This window comes from Garra rufa, chromosome 21 (assembly GCF_049309525.1).
Source record: "Garra rufa chromosome 21, GarRuf1.0, whole genome shotgun sequence".
NCBI lineage: Eukaryota > Metazoa > Chordata > Actinopteri > Cypriniformes > Cyprinidae > Garra > Garra rufa.
The window spans coordinates 18,512,502-18,527,310 of record NC_133381.1 but is presented as its reverse complement, the minus strand read 5'-3'; the positions used below and the strand labels follow the sequence as shown (position 1 = coordinate 18,527,310).

Here is a 14,809-nt window from a genome sequence, read left to right as displayed (position 1 = left end):
CTCCGCTGGTTCCGCCCAGCCTCCCTGAGTCTCCGCTGGTTCCGCCCAGTTCTTCAGTAACCACGCCGCCAGAGCGCCCTCCAGTGACTGCTCGCCCAGAGCCTGCTCTCCCAAAGTCTCATCCTGTCTCTGCTGGAGACGCCCAGCCCTCCAGACTCTCCGCTGGGGTCGCCAGCCCTCCAGAGCCCGCTCGCCCCGAGCGCCGTCCAGAGCCCGCTCCTCAAGAGCGCCGTCCAGAGCCGGCGCCTCCTCCTGTGCGCCATCCAGAGTCGATGCCTCCTCCAGCGCGCCTTCCAGAGTCAGAGCGCCCTCCAGAGCCGGCGTCACCTCCAGCATGCCCTCCAGAGCCGCTGTTTTCTCCAGCATGCCTTTCCATGCTCTCCTGGGCGGACTATGCCCTAGGTTCCCCCAAGAAAATTTTGTGGGGGGGGGGGCTACTCCCCTGATCAGCCATGGCCTCATGTACTGTATGCTCGGCCATGGCTTCTCGAACCCCCTGACCCACCATGGCCTTATGGACTGTTTACCCGGCCATGGCTTCCTAAGCCCCAGATTCACCAAGGCCTCCTGGACTGTTTACCCGGCCATGGGTTCCTGAGCCCCCTGATCCGCCATGGCCTCCTGGACTGTTTGCCCGGCCATGGCCTCCTGAACCCTCTGATCCGCCATGGCCTCCCGAGCTCCCTGATCCGCCCTGGAGACCGCCCCTGTATCCTGTGTTCCTGCCTAGCGGTCTCCAGGGTGCTAGAACGTGTCCGTTGCGTTGCTGTCTATGCAGGGTCAGAAAGCTCTCAGATTTCATCAAAAATGTCTTAATTTGTGTTCTAAAGACGAACATAGGTCTTACAGGTTTGGAACGACAAGAGGGTGAGTAATTAATGACAAAATTTTCATTTTGGGGTGAAATATCCCTTTAAAAATGCAGTCAGTTGTCAGTGCTGTTTTTGATTAGACAGGACATGGCACATTCAGTCGCAGCATGAAGTCACTTTCAAACCTGTCAGTTTGATTTGACCACATGGCAGGTTTTGATTAAATGTGGAAAAGCCCTTATAATCAAACAAACTGTAGATCCAGTTTTGATGTAACACTTCCAGCAGTGTAATAAGTTAAAATTACATGTGGAACACAATTACTTTTCTCGCAGTGTGAGTTCAGATAATAACAACTCAACTGGCCAATTGGCTAGGTTTTCTCCTGTGCAGGGCTGAATGCTGACACCCCCTCAAAGTTTCAACAATAACAGGCATTATCCTGAAAGTGTAGGAAGGAAACATGTAGTGAGTGCCAATCAGTTCAGGTGTGAGAACTGATAAAGTAGTTTCTCAATTAGTAGAACATAGACTTCAAACCAAGCCAGTTGATTTAGTCAGTCACGTTTTTGCTTTACTATAAAAAACCTACAAATTCACACTCTGTGTACCATATTCAAGTGATTTTACTATGGTTACATACATCAGCAGTAAGTGTGTGAGGATGTCATGGCAACCAAATCACATGTGGATTACTTGTAAGGGCTGGGCTATGTCTATTTTGCTGTGCTAAACGAAGCAAATTGAAAATAATGCACTATACATATGCGTCAACACATTCTCAAAGTATGCTTTTATTAACCCCCTTGCTTTGAAGCAGACATGTAATGGGTTGATTCCAGGTAAACGCATCATGGCAAGATGCACAAACACTTTGTATTTTATCTATGGAGTGGACTTCAGTGAGGATCAACGAGTTAAAGGTCCAAACTGCAGTTTCAGTGCAGCTTCAAAGGGCTCTACATGGTCCTAGCTGAGGAATAGGGGTCTTCTAGCAAATTGATTGGTCATTTTCTTAAAAATAAGCAAATGCTCATCTTGCACTAGCTCTGACTTCATGCATTACATAATCACATTGTAAAGGCCACACGCGGTTAGTTCTTCATCTGTGTACTTCGGTTCACTAGATAAGACCCTTATTCCTCAGCTAGGATAGTGTAGAGCCCTTTGAAGCTGCATTGAAACTGCAATTTGGACCTTCAACCTTCAATCTCAATTGAAGTCCACTATATGGAGAAAAATCCTGTAATATTTTTCTCAAAAAATGTAATTTCTTTTCAGCTGGAGAAAGAAAGACATGAACATCTTGGTTGACATGGGGGTGAGTAAATTAACTTTTTTGTTTTTTGGAAGTCAACTAATCCTTCAATCAACAAAATAATTTCAGAAAATATTCAGTAATTATTTGATGCATTTATTTACCTTTACTGGACATTAATTTCAAACAACTAGTCAACACGGCTGCAAGGGGGTTTCTAAAACAGCTGCTACAACAGTGACTTTGACATTCCTCTTTCTCAGTTTTTTCTTTTTAAAAGTCAATAGAAATGCAAGAGGGTTTTTGTTGTTGTTAAGGCAAACAGAAAGGCAAAACAGACTGTGTACAGACTCCTGTGTATCTTGAAAGGCATTTATTCTGCTCTTCTGCGTTACAAAACTAGAATTGTGAAAAGAGGTCCATATGTAATATGGACCTCTTTCACTTTGACTTTTAAACATATCAATAACATAACCCTAATGTACCTGGCCTGAATTGGCATCTTGAACTCAACAGAATTTTAAAAGAGAACTTTCATAAAGTTAGATATAATGGTCATAATGCTATACAAATATTAAAATGTACTTTTGTAATTGATTTCATAACTTATAGCATTTCACAAGCATGAAAATTTAGAATTGCTTAATTGAGTCAAATAACTGAATATACAGTTTAAGATTACAAACATCTTACAGAGACTGCAAAATGTTAATTATTTTATCGTAATAAGAAGGATCATACAAAATGCATGTTATTTTTTATTTAGTGCTGAACTAAATAAGATATTTCACGTAAAGGACGCTTACATATAGTTCACAAGAGAAAATAAGAGTTTATAAAAATGACCCTGTTCCTCTGAAAAATCCTACAGGTCCCACATATGTTTTTATTTTTTTTAGCATTTTTGTGTATTTGACCCCTTTCCAACTATGACTATCTTCTGTAGCTTCTGAAGGGCAGTACTAAATGAAAAAAAAAAAACATTCTGTTCAAATGTTTAAACCCCTGGCTCTTCGTTTTATAAAGCATCCGTGAGTGTTTGAACCTTTATAGTAATAGTTGCATATCAGTCTTTCGGTTGTCCTCGGTGTGAAAAGATGGATCTCAAACTCATACAGTCATTGTTGGAAAGCGTTCAAATACACAAAAATCATGAAAAATCAAAGAATTTGTAGAATCTGAAGGATTTTTTCTGAAGAGCAACAGGCAGTTGCTGTTCAGGACCAACAATGGACTCATGGACAACTATCACTAAACAAACAAACAAAAAAAAAACTGTGGATTATTCAGGTAACAACTCAGTTTTAAGAATCAAGTGTATGTAAACTTTTGAACGGGGTCATTTTTATAAATTCAACTATTACTTTCTCTTGTGGACTATATGTAAACATCTTCTATGTGAAATCTTATTCAGGTCAGTACTAAATAAAATAAAAAAAACAAGCATTTTGTATGATCCCTCTTATTTTGGTAAAATAATTACAATTTAGCAGATTCTGCAAGATGTATGTAAACTTTTGACCTCAACTGTATGTGTGTGTGTGTTAGAAATGGAATTTTCCACTCCTAGGAGAAAACATATTTTAGTGTGTAGGAGTCTAGCATTAAATATAGTATATGTGGTACACTACTAATATAATTGCACTTCCATCATAAAATAACTATTGGATAGTTCTGTGTAAGATTGCACTTGCCATCTGTTCATCGCTGTACTGAGTCCAATGCGGTTTTATTCTCAGATATTTGTTTATGTATTTTCCATTTTTAGAAAAACCATTTGCTACACTGAATGAGATTTCTTTCTTCAGTGTTTTAAAGGCACTTTTTAACATGTTGCTTTGAGAATGCAGTGTGTATGCAGCAGCAATATCATGCTGTTTTCTGAAGCACTCTGACATTCTGCACACTCCTCCAAAAACTACAGATGCATTGTTTGTATCCTCAACAAACACTGCAGAATTCACAGAAAATGGGGCAGGACTGGAACTGTTTGACAACTTGATAATAAAAATTCCTTGAGACAATAACATGGGATTTTCTTTGCTCAATCATACATAAGCTCTCTGGGAAAAGGTGGTTTGAGGTTTTGTGGTTTGTTTGTTTATGCGCAATGCATTTTGAGTTAAATGAACTGCGAGGTTGTGTGTCTTTACCGTTGGGAAAAAGAGCGAGTTGGTCATTACAGTCATCGTAAGGAGGCTTTTCACACAGCCTGGAGCAAGAACATGGCTGTTTTGTTTCAGAATGATGATCACAATATAAATGAGGATTATTTCAATGTTTGCATCTGCTTTCATACTCACTTGAGGAAAGAATCTCTGTCTCGCTCTTTTAATTCTCTGTTGGTCTTAATGATCTGCTGCAGATGCTGTGTGTAGTGGCCTCTTGCAGAGAAACTGACTGAAATGGGGCATGATATTGAATTTCAAATCAAACTCGTCTATTTGCAGCATAAACACAGTGGGTGGTTTGACTATCTGTGCCACTCATCTTTCATTCATAAAGTCGCATTCAGAATTAATAACAAAGGTGAGATCCTTTTCCACTGTGTGCTGATCTTAATCGATTTCAGAACAGTTCAGGTCAGTAAGCCATGACTTAGGCTGTGGGAATGTGTCAAAGACCGTTCAGCATGACTTCACTGGCATAAATGCATTATTTATATTTTTATAGGTCAGCGGTATCCGGTTATGTTTTAGTGACCCTGGATTTCCCCTTTTCAACCACAAGACCGCCTCAGAATGCAACACTTCACCTTATATTTTTATAGATTTCCGATGAGCTCATTCCAATATTGATATGTGGCATTAGTTTTTCTCAAGCTGTTTGAAATGTATTGACTTTACATAACAATCCTTGATAAGTGTGGCCATCATCATTCGTCAGACTTCTTCACTGTCTCCGTTTCCACAAGAGTCTCTCATATTAAAATTGCTAGTGCAGAATCTGGCTCTTTCCTCTTTTTCCTGATTTGAACCCACGTCTTCATTTGTAATGAGTGGTTTGGGACTACAGCTGCAGAAGGAAGTCACATTGCCACTATATATCTTTATTTTTGTGACATTTATCTTCTTTGTTTTTATGTTTTGTGAAGGAACGTGACAAGCAAATCACATTTAATGAAAGTATATTAGGATTCTGTCTCTGTCTCACACACTATTTCCTTTTCCTGGCCTGCAACCTCTACCTTCATGAGCGTGTCTATGATTCATGTGGCATTTTAACTTCTCATTATTCACCTGCCTTTTCTTCATTTATTCATTTCATCCGCTGTACCTGCATGTCCAAAAGGTCTGTGCATGAGAGCTGGAGATTGTACAAGCTAATTGGAAGCGCTGCTACAGTACTGTTACACTAATGACAGATCAGAATTGAAATATCATCTTTGTTTCATTAAGATCATAACATTTTCATAACATCTTTCTTAGAACTGGTGTTTGTTTTGTTGTATCAAATGCAGGTGTACAGTTCTTACTGTAGGCGGCTTCACTTACAACCTTGGCACAGTGACACACACATTTACATGCTACTTTTTATAGCCATCTACTGTTTTTATATATGGCTTATAAGTACTTTAACCTAGTGCTAACAGAATTTTCTTCCATATTTATGGGTTATTCTACAGAATTGGTCCAAAGTCAGAGTTGGGAAAAAATTGGTCTTTCTCCGAAAAATAGCATGCATGACATGTGCAAATTGTGTAATATCCAAAACAAACATTTCTAGTAATTGTGCATATTGTATTTTCAGAAAGTTTTAGAATATTTTGTCCTCTTCCCAAATTTGTCACTACTGAAACATAGTAATATGCAGTCAAGCCCAAAATTATTCATACCCCTGGCAAATTCTGACTTAAAGTTACTTATATTCAAACAGCATTTTTTTTTTTTTGACTAGAAATTACACAGGCTTCTCCCAAAAAAATAATAAGATGATGTAAAAGAGGCATCATTGTGGAAAAAAAATATTTCTCAGCTTTTATTTACATTTGAACAAAAAATGCCTTGTCCAAAATTATTCATACCCTTTGCAAACTGTCACATTCTATGGGGAAATCCAAAGTTCTATACCATTCCAGTTCTATATTAGTATCTTAATAAACCTGATTCATTGGGAACAGCAGTTTTAATCAACAGGTGAAAAACAGAAGCTCTCTGCTGTTGGTTTGTGGACAGTCGTGGCTAAAACAAAGGGGCTCACTGAGGACCTGTGGCTTTGCATTGTGGCTGCTCACAAGTCAGGAAAGGGCTATAAGACCATATCTAAATGTTTTAAAGTTCCAGTGGCTACAGTGCAAAGTATTATTAAAAAATACAAGACGTTCCGCACTGTGAAAAATCTCAGAGGACGTGGTCGGAAGCCAAAAGTGACACCTGTGCTGGCCAGGAGGATAGTGAGAGAGGTAAAAAAGAATCCAAGGATCACCACCAAGGCCATCCTGATAAATCTAGGCTCTGCTGGTGGCAACATCTCAAGGCAGGCAGTCCAACGAACACTGCACACCGCTGGGTTCCATTGACGCAGACCAAGGAGGACACCACTTCTCCAGATAAGGCACACAAAAGCCTGCTTGGCCTTTGCAAATGCTTATCTGGACAAAGAAGAAGACTTCTGGTCTTCTGTTTTATGGTCAGATGAAACAAAAATTTTATTGTCTGGCCACAATGATGTAGCCTTCATTTGGCGTAAAAAAGGAGAAGCCTTCAACCCTAAGAACACCATCCCCTATTCTCAAACATGGTGGTGGGAACCTAATGTTTTGGGGGTGTTTTTCAGCCGGTGGACCAGAGAACCTAATCACAGTAAACGGCACCATGAAAAAGGAGCAATACATCAAAATTCTCAACAACAACATCAGGAAAGAGAAACTTGGCCTTGGGCACCAGTGGACATTTCATAACAACAATGACCCAAAACACACAGCAAAAGTGGTGAAGAAATGGTAAGCAGACAAAAACATTTTGCAACGTTTTGCAGTGGCCCAGCCAGAGTCCTGACTTAAATCCAACTGAGAATCTATGGAGGGAGCTAAAGATCAGGGTGATGGCAAGGAGACCCTCCAACCTGAAAGAGTTGAAGCTCATTGCTAAAGATGAATGGGCAAAAATACCAGTGTTGATTGCTGTAATAGCCAATAAATTCCATTGATTATTGAGAAGGGTATGAATAATTTTGGAAATGCCACTTTTTGTTCAAATGTAAATAAAAGCTGAGAAATATTTTTTCCACAATGATGTCTTTTGTACATCATCTTATTATCTTTTGGGAGAAGCCTGTCATTTCGGATCAAGTAACTTTAAGTCAGAATTTGCCAGGGGAATGAATAATTTCAGGCTTGACTGTGTGTAACCCTAGAAGGGTTATATTGACCTATTAAGATTTTGCTTACATCTACATTATAACTTTAGCTATTTTATTAACATTCTTTCAGAGGTAAATCAATAACAATTACGTTTTTAACAATATTTCAAGTGCAATTTATAAGATTAGTTGTATTTTGAAGTTGATTATACTGATTTCAAAGTTAATGATTCATTAGTTTGAATATACATTGAACGAAAAACATCATAACATTTCACCTGATAATTCAGTAAACTTTATTTTTGACAAAACATCCCATGTTTCGGAAGTCACTACCGAAACAATGATGACATGTTTCAGTTGTGACTGTTTCAATATAGTGACAAATTTAAGAAATAAAATGCAAAAGGTTAATGATGTCACTACTGAAACTCCACCATTTTATTTTATTTTATTAATAAATAAGGGCATTCCCAAAAAGAGGGTTGGTTTAGTCAGATTCACACACACATTCTCAAAAACACATTCATTTTCGAACTTTTCATTTATATGCATCCGAACTATGAATTTTGTTTCTGAAGGAGAAAGTATCTTTTAAATCCAAGATTTATTGTGCAATACTTTTAAAAAGAGTCATGGAGAGTCACAGCATGATTAAAGTCAGCAAACAACAAAACAATAATCCTAAGCAGTAACTGCCAAGCAATTTACTTATGTTGCAATTCATGCTGGGAGCTTCTTCGACAAATTACACTCTTAAAAATAAAGAGTCCAAAAGGGGGTTTTCACAGCGATGCCATAGAGGAACCAGTTTTGGTTCCCTCATAGAACCTTTCGGTCAACAGTTCTTAAAAGAACCATTTTTTCTTAGTGTGAAGAATATTTTAATAATCTAAAGAATCTTTTTTTTTTTTTTTTTTGTAGATTGAAATGGTTCCATGGATGGTAAAGATTCTTTGTGGAACCATTCATGCCAATAAAGAAGCTTTATTTTTAAGAGTGTAGCAGCATTCAATATGAAATTCTTCATTCAGACAACTTTGTTAGGCTAGTTTAGGGGTACATGGTTTGTCTGACAAATTTTGATGAAGATTCTAAGTACATTAAAGTTTAATTTAGTGTCTGTTAAAGCATTAAGCTGGATAAGTAATTGCTTTTCTTTACAGTGCACTGTCATGTTACTACACACAGCTGTGTGTTCTAGCCAGTTGGTAGGGCCTTTTAGGGGTTCCGGTAGGTCAGGCCAGATTGAGGTTGCAGTGCGACTCAAAGCCTTTGTTCTGAGAAGATGAAACACTTCCTGAGCCAGGTGATCTTTTTATCAATATTTTTTTCCCTCTTTTCAATTTGTTTTGAAAAGCTTTTGAAGACTCCCACAAGGCTGAAGAATTTCTGGGTGAAAGCAGGATGACAGTGGAAAGCAAAGCAACAGAAATGGCTTCGTCTCTGCACGGGTTCACTCTCTCCCTCCGACATGTAAAAATAAGTTGCTGGAAAATTGCTTTAAATTAGGGTCATAGTACAACCTTTTCAGTCTGTAATGAAAAAGTCATGTTGTATTATATTTCTGAGTTCGGGAATAAAGAAACAAAGCACATCCTTCTCTAGAGATATTTAATTTTTCTTACAAAATGTCTATAATAAAACACATAAAGATAAGAGACAGACAGTGCCCAAAATAAATATTCATCATTATAGATTTTATGATTTATTGATATGCTGATGTTGTTTGTTCGCTTTTTGAAATACATTTCTGAGCTGCCTATGCAGTACATTTAATGATCATATCCTCAGTATTTCCTTGCTTGTGAAAAGAGGCTGTGTTGAACAGACCAGGAAAAAAAAATCAGATTAATAACGCCATGCAGTGATTATACAACATGTTCGGTTTTACACAACAGGATCTAAGGATGAGATTTCAGCTGCTAACGTCTTAATGCCCAAATTCCTGTTTGTGGTATTCTGCAGTTTACCATGAGAAACCTGTGCCTATTCATCACATAATGCGATCTGGCATGAAGTAGGTTAGAAACAGGGAGGAGCTGAGACATAAATCATTCTACCTGTGGAACGAATGACCTGGTTGTCCTGTTAACAATTCAACCAGTATAAAATATCTTATTACACGACCTCGGAATATATCAACTCTAAATGTACTTAATAAAAACAAATAATCGCAAATGATTACAATGATATTTCTGAGAAAACCCAAAGCTTAGGATATGTCAACTCTGAAAAGTGTTGTAGAAATTTTAGATGTATGAATCTATAACCCTACAATGCAGTAGAGGATTAGACATTTGACTGAAATAATATTTCTCATGCTTTCTAATGCTTGAAGTTTTGTCAATAAATATTAATTAAGCATACGGACTGGAGAAAGATGGAAAAGCAGACAAGAATTGTCTAGCGAGGATCTCATTCAATAGGCTGCTATTAAAAGCATCCCAGGTGGCACCTCTTGAGAAAATGCCAATAGCGTGCAGAGCTGAGATATACAGAAACTTGTCTACTTTGACAAATCTAGAGTATTGGAGATTTTGTGTAAAAAGCCGTGGACAGAAAGGTGCACAGATAATGTGCTTATCCTGTCTGCAAGAATTGTAGCTACATAATCTGCAAATTGACATTTCTCACATTAAAACACATATAACATACAATTAATTATACTTAACTTCATATATTACTGTACATGTAGGCCTACAAGGCAAATGAACTATGAGCATGACTGAAACAAGTTATTTAATTATGCTTAAAATAATGATAAAAATAGGATGCCTTTTCCTTTAAGAAAACCACTGAGGTCAATAAGGGTCATGTGGCCCACTTTATGCCTTCCTTTAGGTTTTGAGTTTATTATTCCACCAGGGTCGATTCACTTCAAAAAGTGAGTAATTGTGCTTTAAAAGTCTTCAGTGTGCTTACTGTTTAGGTTTGTTTAGCGCAAACCCTTGTTTTATGTTTGTTAAAATCATGTGATTGAAGTGTTATGAAGTGATCAAACAGTAGCAGGGGTATATAAAAAATACATTGTATGCGTCAAAATTATCAATTTTATTTTTCAAAAATCATTAGGATATTAAGTAAACATCATGTTCCATGAAGATATTTTGTAAATTTAATACCGTAAATACACTCTTAAAAATAAAGGTGCTTTAAAAGGTTCTTCACAGCGATGCCATAGAAGAACCATTTTTGGTTCCACAAAGAACCATTTAGTCAAGAGTTCTTTAAAGAACCATCTCTTTGTTACCTTTTTATAATCGGAAGAACCTTCTTTCGCCACAAAGAAACTTTTGTGAATCAGAAAGATTCTTTAGATGTTAAAGGATCTTTATGGAACCATTTAGGCAAAAAGGGTTCTTTTATGGCATGGTGAAGCATCTTTATTTTTAAGAGTGTATATGAAAACGTAATTTTTGATTAGTAATGTACATTGCTAAGAACTTCATTTGAACAACTTTAAAGGCAATTTTCTCAGTATTTTGATTTTGTTGCGCATATTCCAGATTTTCAAATAGTTGTAGGCTATCTCTGCCAAAAATTGTCCTATCCTAACAAACCATACATCCGTGGAAAGCTTATTTATTCAGCTTTCTGATATAAAATTGTCACTAGTTTTGTGGTCCAGCTTCAAATTTAAGTTTTGCCGATGTAACGTTTAATACTGTCGTACTGTTGCTATGGTTGCCACCTTAGCCAACTGTCCGCAAACGTCTTTTCGAGGAGGCGAAAATGCGATACTTTTTGGTTACTAAAAAGTTGTTTTGTTTTGGATATGTAGAATTAACCCTTTGTAATACGACTAATAATTAGTTTTGGCTTCATGTGAGGAGGTAAAAGCTTTGGTTACCCCTCAAACCCCCTGAGTCATTCATTCATTAATAATAATTTGACCTGGGATTCCCTCGCACTCCATGAGTCCCGTGGAGGTGAATGGTGTGATAGTGTCCAGAGAAATCTCCCCGTCGCACTCAAACTGTCCAATGTTGGGTAAGAGCATGTTTTTGTGATTCCGGGACACGTTTGAGGTAACCGAATCCTTGTCGAACGGGAGACTCGGCTGCTCTCGCGGGTTCGGCATCTGAACCGCCAGCGGCTGCGCTTCTTTCTGAAGCGTCGTGTCGTGGTGATACGACACCAGTTCGTTACTGAAATTCACAGTCTCCACTGTGGTGCTGGGGAAAATTTTATTGCAGCCCAAAATCGAGGAGAACGCCTTTCTGAAGTCCGCGTTGAACGCGTAAATGACCGGATTGAGAGAGGAATTGGCCCATCCGAACCACACGAAGATTGTGAAGGTAGTGTCGCTCACGCACTGGCAGAAGGGTACCATGCAGTTGAGTACGAAAAACGGCAGCCAGCAGAACACAAACACCCCCATGATGATGGAAAGCGTCTTTAAAACTTTGGTCTCTTTCTTGAAAGTGGTTTTCAGCGAGTTCTCATTTGAGCAGTCGTTAGACTGGTGGTGGTTTTGTGCGTGCTCCGCTGCCCTCTCCAAAGAGGAGATCCTGCGGATCTGTGTTTGCGCAATACGGAATATCCTCGTGTACGTTGCGATCATGATGATCACGGGGATGTAAAAACTTATTAGCGAAGACGAGATGGCATACGTCCGGTTTAGGTTGGCTTTGCAGTTGTCGCTGTAGTCCGTGCCGTTACCCGCTGCGCCCTCCTCATCGTCCTCAGCCATGTGCCAGTTGAGCTGGACTGGGATAAAGGAGATGAGGATGGAGAGGGTCCACGCCACTCCGATCATCATAAAAGCCACCCGGTGGGTCATCTTGCGCTCGTAGCGGAACGGGCTCGCAATAGCCCAGTAGCGGTCCACGCTGATGATGCACAGGTTGAGGATGGACGCGGTGGAGCACATGATGTCAAAAGCGATCCAGATGCCGCAAAATCGTCCGAAGAGCCAAGTGCCCGCCACCGCGGATATCGCCTCCCAGGGCATCACCAGGACGGCTACGAAGAGATCGGAAACGGCTAGAGAAATGACGAAAAAGTTGGTCACTTTGGAGCGCAGGTGCCTGAATTTGACCACAGCGGCGCACACGAGGGTGTTCCCGAGCAGCGTGGAGACGATGAGGAGGAAGAGCACGAAACCCAGCAGAGCGCGCACGCTGTTCTGCCCGTCTCCATCATCTCGCTCCTGCGCTCCGTGCGCAAGGTCCTGCGTGTGGTTTGTACCGTTTTCCATCTCTAAAATCATATCCATTAATATCGCATCTGACCAAGCCGCTTCATAATGGCCAGTTACATTGTTTAAGGATACTCTGTAGGAGTGACCGGTCTAATATCCAGCTCTGTCTCATGTTGGCAAGTTGGGAAAACTGCGTCCGTTCCCGGTGCTGAACGCGTGGAATGACCCACATTCATGCGCTGGTGCTTCTCGCTCCTCGCTCGAGAAGTTCTCGCTTTGTGATTGGTTTATGTCCACACCGCTGAGTCTGTGTGATCCACACCAACAATCATTCCCTCCGAATGACTTGTTGCCAATTAACCTGAAATCTCGTTTCACCAGGTCTGTAGAATTACTGACAGAAAACATTGTCAACAATAACATTTTATCAAAGATAAGTAACCACAATGGCACATTTTAATAAATGGTAACTACTGACAGTGCAATCAACATCAATTTATGTAACAACTACATATTTAATAATTAAATACAATAATTTATGTTCAAGTTGCAAGTTCTGCATGCCGTTGAATCATCCAAATGACCACAGATGGATTCGATGACATTAAGAATTCAATGGCATTTTTAATTAAAAGAATCTATGCCAAGTCAGTTGTAATTGCTAGTTGAAGTGATTTAAAAGGCTTGGCCAACTGATTGATTTGTTTAATGTTGTTGCTGTTGTTTTATGTTTGCCTAAACACTACAATTAATAAATACACATTTCATATTTTATCAATACATTATGAAATGTAGCATTTTATGTTAACTCACCAAATCATGTTTACATGTAACATATAGTGCAAAATGAGATGCAGTAGTGCAATTAAATCATTTTTACTTTTTCACAGAAGCTTAAAAGTCTGAAAAGCTGCACTATTTCGTCATCGAGAAACATGCAGTGTTTGTGAATGGTTGCTGCATACGTGTCAAGCTGCATTTTTCTCTGGTTTTGGTTTAAAGTTTCCCAGTCTATTCACTGAGGAACTCCTCTTTATTCAGCTGTCAAACATGTTACTGAATACTGAAATATTTTTTTCCTGCAGTAATGGTATAGTGCACTGAAAGGCTCCGTGATTGTTCAAAGTATTTCTTAAAAAAAAAAGCACAAGCACTTTTCCACAGTTTTTTTCAGTGACACAGTGAGCACATAATTTTTTTATAATGTTTTATAGCCTATATGAATTTGAAGAGTTTAATAAATAATTAACGTCTCCCCCCAAATGTGTTCTTTTTCCTCACTTAGACATTGAGAGAATTGGGCTCATTAATGTTAATGCGATGGCTAAGAATAATGCATCTCAATGAATAAAGTCTGCCCTTCATTTTAGACGCAGAAAATAACACAACAGACATTTTTAATTTATGAATACTGAGACATGAAAGGCCAGGAGTCTACATTCTCTAAATGTGTGAATTTAAGGTGAAATGCATCCACTCTGCAAAAAAAAAAAAAAGTTTACACAAGAGGGACTCTTTTGGATTTTAAATAACAATGCACCATAGACAAGTGTCATATTACCTTCTTTGAGTAAATTTAGGGGAAATCCAGTAACCTAGTTTTTCTTTTTATTAAATGGTTTTTAAAGCTGTGGATACTCAGAATTTATATCCAATTTGTGAAATTCCAAACATACATAAAGGGTTTAACAATTAATAAACTTAACAATATTGCAGATGTTTAGCTGTTAAGTTGATTGATGTATTCTTGTTTGTATCCCAAAACCAGTAGGCTTGTGTATTGCCGCCCTCTAGTGGTCATTTCAACTTTTAGATCAGGGGTATCCAACCCTGTTCCTGCAGAGTTCAGTTTCAACCCTGATCAGACACACCTGTCTGTAATTATCAAGTGCTCCCTCAGATCCTAATTAGTTGGTTCAGCTGTGTTTAATCAGGGTTGGAGCTGAACTCTGCAGGAAGGTAGATCTCCAAGAACAGGGTTGGGCATGCCTGTTTTAGATACAGACACAAGTCAAACGTTTACATACACCTTGCAGAATCTTGAGTTGAATTTATAAAAATGACCCTCTTCAGAAGTTTACATACACTTGATTCTTAATACTGTGTTGTTACCCGAATGATTCACATCTGTTTTTGTTGTTGTTTAGTGATAATTCCTTGTTTGTCCTGAACAGTTAAACTGCCCGCTGTTCTTCAGAAAAGTCCTTCAGGTCCCACAGATTCTTTGGTTTTTCAGCATTTTTGCTTCTGAAGGAACAACTATGCTTTAAGATCCTTAAAGGTGTAAACTTT

At 38.8% G+C, this 14,809-nt stretch overlaps 1 protein-coding gene across 1 annotated transcript; it reads right to left on the bottom strand.

The window, feature by feature from the left end:
* Nucleotides 1-10,694: 10,694 nt before the first annotated feature.
* Nucleotides 10,695-12,647, bottom strand: LOC141296012 (D(1)-like dopamine receptor). Its single transcript, XM_073827296.1, has one exon. The coding sequence runs from the start codon at nucleotides 12,590-12,592 to the stop codon at nucleotides 11,246-11,248; it is 1,347 nt and encodes a 448-aa protein (XP_073683397.1). The 5' UTR covers nucleotides 12,593-12,647; the 3' UTR covers nucleotides 10,695-11,245.
* Between the last annotated feature and the right edge of the window lie 2,162 nt (nucleotides 12,648-14,809).